This window comes from Mus pahari, chromosome 1 (genome assembly GCF_900095145.1).
Source record: "Mus pahari chromosome 1, PAHARI_EIJ_v1.1, whole genome shotgun sequence".
NCBI lineage: Eukaryota > Metazoa > Chordata > Mammalia > Rodentia > Muridae > Mus > Mus pahari.
Genome location: NC_034590.1, coordinates 164,785,559 through 164,796,083, shown reverse-complemented (window position 1 = coordinate 164,796,083; position 10,525 = coordinate 164,785,559). Strand labels below are relative to the sequence as shown.

At 39.2% G+C, this 10,525-nt stretch overlaps 1 protein-coding gene across 2 annotated transcripts in view; it reads right to left on the bottom strand.

The window, feature by feature from the left end:
- Nucleotides 1–227: 227 nt before the first annotated feature.
- Nucleotides 228–10,525, bottom strand: part of Smc3 (structural maintenance of chromosomes 3) — a 44,989-nt gene continuing 34,691 nt past the window's right edge. For both annotated transcript variants that reach the window (XM_021198564.2, XM_029539423.1), the window contains 10 exons: nt 9,203–9,354; nt 8,496–8,654; nt 6,505–6,612; nt 5,860–5,968; nt 4,482–4,729; nt 4,181–4,393; nt 3,574–3,765; nt 3,248–3,425; nt 1,861–1,967; nt 228–1,335 (listed from right to left, as the gene is read on the bottom strand). In XM_021198564.2, the coding sequence (XP_021054223.1) occupies nt 1,264–1,335; nt 1,861–1,967; nt 3,248–3,425; nt 3,574–3,765; nt 4,181–4,393; nt 4,482–4,729; nt 5,860–5,968; nt 6,505–6,612; nt 8,496–8,654; nt 9,203–9,354 (1,538 nt within the window). In that variant the 3' untranslated portion in view covers nt 228–1,263. The remainder of the gene's footprint in view (nt 1,336–1,860; nt 1,968–3,247; nt 3,426–3,573; nt 3,766–4,180; nt 4,394–4,481; nt 4,730–5,859; nt 5,969–6,504; nt 6,613–8,495; nt 8,655–9,202; nt 9,355–10,525) is intronic.

Sequence of the window (10,525 nt, the reverse complement as noted above, 5' to 3'; positions counted from 1 at the left end):
AGGACTGAACCTCGAAACCCTGTGCTGAGAGCCGCCAGTCACAGGGTTTGTAGGATCCACATTAACTGACTGAAACAAACAGACCCACAGTGTAAGACCAAAGCCACTGTGGTCGGTCACCAGAGGTGGAGAGGAGTGGGACCATTCACACCTAGTTCAAAAATTAAAGAAATGAGTACACAATGCTGAGTGCACTAACATGATGAATTGCACACAGGCATACATGGGTGCATTTTACGACATATAAATGGCAAACCATTTAAAAACAAACAAAATGCCCCAAAGACGTCATGGTGAATGTGGCCTCAGCAACAGAACCTTGCTTTTTTTTTGTGGTCCTAGAACTGAACACAGGGCTCAGCATGTATTACAAATGTCTCCTGGAACTGCCCTGACTTAGCCAAAAAGGAAACCACATGGCTCACATTTGGCATCAGTGTCTGAATCCCACGTAAAACTGCTTGTCCAGATCTATGGCTTTGGTTAAGAGAGTCATATTAAATTTACAATGTTGAAAGGGGACTGTGAGAGGCTCAGCAGTGAGGAGCTCTGGCTGCTCTCAAACATCTATAATCAGACCCGAGAGATCCAATACCTGTGTGTATGATGTAAACACAGAAAGGAATGTTCAGAGACTATCACACTGAGTAAAAGCGGGCTTTAGCAGTCCTCAAACTCTGCACCACCCGAGGAACTTTTAAGCAAGGTGGTTGGGACAGCACTTCCTTAAGATTATGACTGGACTAGCCCAAGGAAAGACTTTAGCACTGTGACACTTTGGAAAACTCCAAACAGATTATAAGCCGTGGCCAGAATTGAAAACCCAGTGGTGTAATGAACAGAATATAGAACTGTACTTTTTAATCCTCTAGTAACTGAAAGCAACACTTTCTTATGCAAAATATGTATTTAATGTTTCTAACCATTACAAAGACGGAAGGCCACATTTACACTAAGTTAGTCACAAACCAATTATTTAATAGAAGCTATAAAATAATTGGGAAGAATATTTAGAATATCTCAAAAGATTTAAAATAGGAGGACACTTTACAAAAAGCCGCGTAGGAAATAAAATTCCTCAACTATATGTAGAAATGTAACATTACAGGGGAGCTTATAAAATACAAAGACAAGTATAAAAGGACTGTATTCTAAATCCAAAAACTCAATAATAACCAAATATTTAGTTTTAAAATTTACAGTTCCTGGGTATGGACCACATTATTATACACATCTTCCAAGACAGCAAGCATTATCCTTCAGTTAACCATGTGTGGTATCGTCTTCTACAAAATCTTTGGCCATCTCTGCTGTGATCACATCAATGTGACTAACCTGAAGAACAATAAATGTTAAAGTCTGTTAAATCTTAAAGAACATACCAGTTAGTACCTGCACTGCATAGAGTAGTATCTAATATGCACAGCCTACCACCAATAAAATTTTTAAATTTACATGTCAAGTGGTTCTGAAGCACCGACTGTTAGAAATCTTTACAACTCCGTCTGTTCAATGTAGAAGAGTAAAAAGCACTCTACAGTCTGGCATGGTGTGAACCCTGTAATCCCAGCACTCTAGAGGCAGAGGCAGGATTGCCAGCCTAGGGCAACAGTAACTTGTTTTGAGGCTGCTGAGGATCAAGGCCTTATCAAGGTCGCTAGACAAGCAGTCACCACCCACATCTTTTTTCTCTTAATGAAAATCAAGGTAACAAATGGGTGAAAGTTAAAAGCTTTTCATTTTTGACGAAGACATCATTTAAACAATGACTTTCTAAGTCTTTTTTCACTAATATAACATAAAATCAAAATCAAAAATATAATAAAAAATAAATATCAACCTAAAAGAAAGTAAAATTACCTTATTTCTGAACTTTACACCATAGAATTTGTCAGCTGACTCAAGCAGTTCAGGCCTAAAAGTAGTAGTAATAAACTGGGCGTGTACAGCTAGCTCCATAATCATATCTGTGAAAACAAAGAATAAGTTACTAAATCTTTTATCACACCTGAAAATTTAAAAAGCAACTATTTTTATTTCTGTCTACAATTTAAATCTGTCAAAGTAGCCTGTAATTATCAGCCAATTATCCACTTGACTTTTCAAAGTAGGAATAAAATCTTTAATCCTAGTATATGTTACAGCTACAGAATGAAACATTTTTATTTACTATAAAGAAATTTTTAACCCAGTATGGTGATACTGGAAGCAGGAGGATCAAAAGTTGTTCAAGGCCACCCTACATAATACTGTCCCAAAATGAAAAATAAAAACAAATCTGAAATAGAAGACTTTTAGCATAGACATGTCAGAGCCAAACATTTCTTATAAACACCAAGTAATGCAACTATCCCTCTACTATTACTCCCTCCAAAAGCTTTCAACTTGTAAGATCAGATTTAGCATCTCTAAATAAAAAATTAGGTTTATGACAACACTACTTTCTGAACATCTTGTGCATATGTGTGTTTCTGTACCCTCCCCCAGAGTCAGAAGAGCATGTTGGATCCCTTTGGAGTCATGGGTGACCATGAACACACCATATGGGTGTGAAATCAAATCCAGGTCTCTGCAAGAGCAGCGAATGATCTTAACTGCTACTCCATCTCCAACCCCGTAAGCACTATTCTTAAGTTTTAAGGTCTTTGTATAAAAATTTAATTGAAGGATATTTCAAGTCAAAGAATTACATTTATTTGTCAAAAGTAAACTCTGAAACAGACTAATAACAAACCATAAAAACTATTCAGAGAAAATATTATTGAATATACACTGTCCACCCAAATATTTCAGGCCAACAAATGACTATGGGAAAGCTACCATAATTGTCTTTAAGACATTCCTTGAGACAGTGCTCAATGCATCCCAGATTGGACATGAACTGGTAACACCTAAGTGCTAAGAACACAGACAAATGCCACCTTGCCCGGTTTATGCAGTACCACCTATCTATGCTGGCTGGGTGAGCACTCTGCCCAGGTGGCTGACAATGCTGCCCTCCTGATTATTTTTAATCATAATTGTGGGTACATGGATGTGGGTCAGAGAACACCTTGTGGGAATTAGTTTACTGGAGTTTTATCAATTGAGCTGTCTTGGTGGACTCCCCTTCACTGAACCTGAAGCTCCTGGTCTGAGTTCCCAGGATCCTCGAGTCTCCATGTGCTACCTGCTTGCACAGTAGGCACTTTACTCTCCATCTCCCAGCCCATAGCAAGTTCTCACTGAATAGAAATCAGAACTGTACCTGACACAGCTTTTCTGTGCTGAGCATCCAAAGCTTGGTCGATCTCATCAAACAGGTAAAAAGGAGCAGGGTCACATTTCTGAATGGCAAAGATGAGAGCAAGGGCTACCAGAGATTTCTGTCCTCCTGAAAGCTGCTGCATTTCTCTCATCTCCCCTTGCTTCCCTGTAAATGACACCTAAGAGAACATAAAAGTGTTACTACCCCAAAGAGATTACACCATCACCCATCAAAATTAAGTGGCACACGAGCAGTTCAGGTAAAATAAAATATGAATTCTACTACGATAATGCCTCAAGAAAAATTGAATATAAAGGGATTTTTACCCTGATCCCAACTCCTGTGAACTGGTCAACTGATGGAACACTGCTCTGTGACCCAGAGCCCCGCTCGCTCTCACCGCTCCCTTCTCCTTCGTCCTGAGACTGGCTGCCCTCCACATCTCCTTTCTTCATCACCAAAGTTGCTTTGCCACCAGGTACCAACTTCTGGAAAACTTCACTGAAGTTCTTAGATACCTTAAAGAAAATTCAAATGTTCCTCAGGCATATTTCTTTTTTTTTGTTTGTTTTTATTTTTTGTTTTTCGTTTTTTTGTTCTTTGAGACAGGGTTTCTCTGTATAGCCCTGGCTGTCCTGGAACTCACTTTGTAAACCAGACTGGCCTCAAACTCAGAAATCTTCCTGCCTCTGCCTCCCGAGTGCTGGGATTAAAGGCGTGCACCACCCACCCACCCCCCAGCCCTTAGGCATATTTCTATTTGAAACAAGTATTTAAAAGCAAGCAGAGGTACTTTTAACTCTTTGCCAAACACAACTGTTTCCAGAGCTGCACAACTCCCACTCACTTTCCTATGTTGGTGGCCTGTGAGCTGGATTAGTTCACATACATTAGATCCACCTCCAAACTAGGTTCATTATCAACAGAACATACCTGTTTGAAAGTTAACTGAATAGCTTCATATTTTCTAAGTTCGAGTACATTCATCAATTCCATGATTGATTTGTAGCCCCTATCCAATTCCTCTTGTCGCTTTATTAGCTTTTCTTTCTGCTCAGAGAAATTCACAAACTGATCTAGAGCCTTCTTGTTCACGTGGCTGTACTTCTTTAACTCTGTGTTGCATTGCTCTAGTTTTCGAAACAACTAAAAGAGAAATAAATATATTAATACACTCACAGGCCACAGGGAATCTTACAAGGTTACTTTAAACTTAAAATGCATTTAGACTTGCCTGCTTAAGACTCAGTGTCTGGTACTTCTCAAATGCTTCCTGGGGAAGGGATCCCAGCTCTCGAATTTTCTTCATACACTCTTCTTTCTTCTTCAACAGCATGCCTTGCCGGTTGGTCATCTTCTCCAGTTCTTTAGTATCATGATTTATGGCATCCATGTGTTCTTTCTCCATATTTTTCCAGCGCTCCATGCTTTTCTGGAGCTCTTTAATTCCAGCTTCTGTTTTGTCAATGGAATTATCCAAATCTAAGGTGGGGAAGGGGCAAAAAATGAAGGACATTAAGACCCATTTCATAATCAGAATCTTATCCGAGTAGACTTTAATGGTCAGATTTTCTTAAGTTTTAAGTTTTCGTAGTGCTTAAATTTTACTGTGAAGTTGACAATCACTTAATTCCAAACAGTTTTCACCTGAGCACTAACATAGGAGAATTTGTAGGATCATTTGCATATCTATACTGTATTATGCATAATGTATACATGTATACATACATACATATATACATAATGTTTAACTATATTAAAGAGGTAATGACACTCTCTCTTTCAGACCATGCTGAATCATCAGTTAGGAACTGGACAGTGACTGGTGCATATTCTGATAAGGACCTAGCCTTTTAGTAGTGCTCCTGAGAACATCAGCTAGGACATTCACGTGCACCATGATGGGACACAGAAAAGGGTATTACATCTTTTGTTCACAGCATATATAACTGCATGGACATGGGGACACACAATCTAATCCCAACATTGGGGAGGCAAAGACAGGCAGACTCAGAGTTCAAGGTCAGCCTGATCTACAAAGATCTAGCTAGGCCAGCTAGGGCTACAGTTAAGAGCTTGTTTCAAAAATAAAACAAAGGTAAATGAGTAACCAGACTATCTAGATGACCAACTGGATAAGAGTTCAATGCCCAACATCAGCATGGTGAAGGAAGGAAAGAACTGTCATGCCCACCCACCGTGCTGCCATGCCCTGATCCCCGCATTCTCTCTAGTTACCGCCTTAAAATCTCACCTTCTCCCCTAATAAAATGCAGAACATTCACTAATCTCATGAAACTGCCAAGAATATTTTAATAAAAAAGGTGGTTTTATATTTCATTTTGTAGTAAACAATTTTGCAAAACAAACTAAATTCAATAAAATACTGAAAAATGTTTAATGATTTATTTTTGTTATGTACATTAGTGTTATGCCTGCTTGTATGTGTGTATGATGGTGCCAGATCCCCTGGAATTGGAAGTTACAGACAGTTGCGAACTGCTATGTGGGTGCTGGGAATTGAACCTAGGTCCTTTGGAAGGGCAGCCAGTGCTCTTAAACACTGAGCCAACTTTCCAGGCCTCTGGAAAAAATTTAAACTAAGCATTTACCTTCTGATCTTGCCATAGTGTCTTTTACTCTTTTATTAATAGCTTCAAGTTCTGATGTTGTGGCAGTAAGAACAGTACCACCTTCTGTCTCTCTCAGTTCATTAAGTTCCTGAAATACAAAAGAATAAAATTTAATGAGATTAAACCTCAAAGTATGAATTACATATACTAAAATACACATATATTAAACCTGTTATAACTAGTTATTTAAATGAACATTCAAGGAAGCAAATGTCATGTGCCTGTCCTCATGTATGTGTATGTGTGTATATTTATCTGGATGTAATCGCAGAAGCCATTAAAGCAGAAAAACTTAATAATGTAATTACTAGAACTTTTGAGTGCCTAACTACTAAGATGCTGTAAACTAACACTAATCACTAGAACTTTTTTTTGTGTGTGTGAGCATCTAGAACTTTTCACGATTATAATCATACAAAGTCAATGCTACTATTACACTTTACAGAAAATCAGAACAGAAATATGAAACATTTGCGCAGGTCACACACTAGGTGGCAGTGCTAGCAGTCCAACCTAAGGAGCATACTCAGCATGCCCTCTGGCCCGACTGACATTCCAGTGAGTGCTCACTGCCTCACTTCCTATCACTTATGATTAGCACGGAGCTCTTGGAAAACAATATACCTGTTCTACTTGGTCCAAGCGTTTCCTCAGATTCTCATTCAGGTAAGTCTCTACTCGAGTAATAATACCTTCTAGTTTAATTCTTTCATTTAGCAGCTGTCTGTTTTCCTACAACAGTAGAAGAAAAATTAGAAAGCGTTAAAATGTGCCAAGAAATCTGTTAAGGGCCAGAGATGGCTCAGCAGTCAGTAAAGGCACCTGCCACACTGTGGGGTGACTTGAGCTTAATCCTGGAACATACGCAAAGGTAGAAATAGAGTCAAAACCCCTCATACAAGGCTATCCTCCCCTCCACATATGCACTGCAACATATACATGCAGCCCACCCAACAGCACACATATAAACAATAATAAAGTAAGTTAAGGAAGACAGCAGAGGGCATGCCAACAATGTGCTGTCCAGTTGGCTGCACTCAAATGAACTGAAACAGGAGCTGTTTTTTCTTTTTAAGATTTATTTATTTATCTATGCATTTGAGTGCTCCGTCTACATGTACACCTATATACCAGAAGCAGGCATCAGATCCCACTATAGATGGTTGTGAGTCACCGTGTGGTTGCTGGGAATTGAACTAGGGACCTCTGGAAGAACAGGCAGTGCTCTAAACTGCTGAGCCATCTCTCCAGTTCTAAAATGGGACTTGTTCAATCCTTGGGACACATCGGGTGCAAGGAGAGAACCAATTCTCACAAGCTGTTCTTTGATCTCCATATCTAGCCAAGAAATTAAAAAGAAAAGTAATTTTCAAGTTGTTTCTGTTCTAGTTGTTGTTGCTGTTGTTGTTTTTAAAGACATATTACCAAAGAGACTGAAGAGCTGGCACAGTAGTTAAGAACACCAACACAGTGGCTCACACCCATCTCTATCTCCAGGTGCAGGGGACCTGACATCCTCTTCTGGCCTCCTAGGGCACCAGGCATTTAAGTAGTGTACATACATAAACATACGCAGGCAAACACTTACACATATTAATTAAGAATAAAAGGCATGGGGCTATCAAAAGCAACATTCTTTTTGGACTCAGTTTTGATGGTTTGCATCTATTTATGAAAATAAAAATCAAAAGTCATGGGCTAGCAAAATGGCTCGGTGGTTAAAGGTGTTTGCTGCCAAGACTAAGAACCTGAGTTCCATTCTCAGGGGTTGTCTTCTGACCTCCACATGTGTGAATGCATATGTACAACACCACACACACACACACACACACACACACACACACACACACGCGTGCACACACACACACGAGTGGGGCAGACTAGGCTACATGTGGAGACATCATCTACAGGAAAAAAATAAAACCAAATGTTCTTAAAACATTAAATGAAAATATCATACACAAAGGAGGTCATGTGTGTGCATGCACATATATACATGTAAGTGCATTGAGACAGCTAATAGACTAACACTATCTCCCTGACAGGCTCTACACCAAACAGGAGACAAGCCTCTGGACATGCCTTCAAGCCAGGGTCTCTAAGGTTGTCTGAGGTGGGAGGGCCTCCTCTGAATGTAAGAGGCACTGATCTGAACTGCGGAAAAGCAAGCAAGCTCAACACAGGCATTTGCTTCCCTCTGCTTCAGATTTAGTTGACCAAGCTCCTGATAGCATTGAGTATCCCAGTACTGATAACAAAATCAGTACTATGCTGTGAGCCAGAATGAATCCCTTCTCCCTAAAGCTGCTCCTGTTGGTGTTATTTTACCAAAAGTGACCACTGAACTTATTAACCATCAACATGCACTGAATAAGACAAAAGAAAATGAAGATTGCATGTGTAATTCTAAGGTAGCCAGAACAGCTTTGACAAATGTATCAAAACCTTATTTACTCTCATGGGTACTCAAGCTGCATGTCTGGTTTTCCTATTTTCTTAATCTATTTTCTTAACATTATTCTCTTTCAAATACTATACTTTTTGAGATAGTGGTCTTCCTGTTCATCTAATAGCCAACTCTTCAACAGGTTTTCTTCACTGTTAGGTATACTTGCCTGCTGAAGTTGACGGATTTCATCATTCAGTGCATCGACTCTTTTCTGATCTTCCAGACTGAGCTGAGAAAGCAAATCCGTTCCTAGTTCTGCTTTCAGTGATTCTCTGGTAGACTCCATAGCATGCAGACTTGCCTCCAAGCTTTGTAAGCTACGTTGCTACAAGAGATTATCAATTGTTAATATTAGTTACTATGTTACATCTAATAGTAAGACACTGAAAACTATGTATATATTTAAGTGAGCTAAACAACTATATCAACTCAATTATTTAAGTACAATAATGTTGATAAGCTGTTAGATTAAATGTATTTTGTACTTATGATATTTGTAAGTTATGATAGGTTTATTGGGAAACATGTACTAACTAAATTTTTTTTCTTTTTGGTGTCAGGGAGTTGGACCTAGGACCTCAGGAAAGGATGCTGGGCAAAGCTCCATCACCAAGTCCCTCCAGGCGCTATACTAAGTTCGATAGATAGAGCTGTGTAGGTATTTATAATACAAAACTGAGAGAAGGGACAAATATTACAACTATTCAGACATATTGTAAAAACAAAAACTGACAGGATTGTTTTTGAATAAGAAAACATCTTTTTGAGTTTTACTACTGATATATAAAGCCAGAAGTCAATGATTCACGTTCAACCTTTGATCCACCCCAAGTGTACACTAAAGCAAAACTATAATGAAACAGACTTACGGACCTTTGGCATGAAGGTCTTTTCTGATTGCTGTCTCTTCTCTTTTAGCATCTTCATCTCTGACAATATGCTATCTCTGGATGCTTTAAATTTTCTTTGTTGGGTCTCTATCTGCTGCATTTGATTCATCAACTGGTCAATTTCATTATTAATCCATATACAAGGCTAAGGGAAATTCTCTTAAGGTTTTAAATATATTACATACTCTAGATTTTCTTCATTTCTTACAAATATATCATCATGAATCCTCTCCTTTATTCCCAAGTAATACCCCCCAGATTTATGGGACTACACCAATGTTGAACCACTAAAATTGTTCAATCATAAAAGAAACCTGAGGCATTTTGCCTCACATTTTACTCTAAAATATGCATACTTATTTAACTTACAGTTGAACAAAACAAAAAACAGAAATTAAGAATGTTAGGCAAAATCAAGTAATAGCATATGTGTGTATACACACACACACACACACACACACACATATATATATATACACACACACACACACACACACACACAAAAACATATACACATATATACTTAAAATTTCTTTTTATTAAAAAACTAAATATGCGGGGTTGGGGATTTAGCTCAGTGGTAGAGCGCTTGCCTAGCAAGCACAAGGCCCTGGGTTCGGTCCTCAGCTCTGGAAAAAAAAAAAAAACAACTAAATATGCAGAAGGCACTGCTTTGGTGACTCAGGTCTGAAGAACAGCCTTGCCTAGTGTGAAATAATGATCTAAACAGACAGTCAAATCTAGACAGCTGGAAGCTGCCAACATCCTCTCTCATGCAGTTGTGTGCATGGAGGTGGGGGACATGGACAAGTGTGGGTGACGGGCAGAGGTTAACATTTGTTGCTTTATTTTACTGTTCTCCATGTTACTTTTTGAGACAGCATTTCTTCATGAGTTTGGAAAGCACCAGAGGGTAAACTCACTAGCCAGCAAACTCCTGTGCCCATCCTTCCCCAGGAGCTCAGTGTTACGGAAGAGCACCACCATACCCAGGCTTTCACAGTGTACTGGGGATACGAACTCAAGTCTTCAGGCTTGTGCTGCAATCATCTTACCCACTGAGCCAGCACACAAGCATCCCTTTTAACATCTTGCCACATTTAAGCAGTTCTCAAAGTACTAACACAGATCCTTGCAGGGCACAGCTAAGGCATTTGTCTTTTTCCATACTACAAACAGGACACCACACCAAAAGCAGCATGGTGGTTTTAAGAATTGTTTATGTTGCCGGGCGTGGTGGCACATGTCTTTAATCCCAGCACTTGGGAGGCAGAAGCAGGCGGATTTCTGAGTTCGAGGCCAGCCT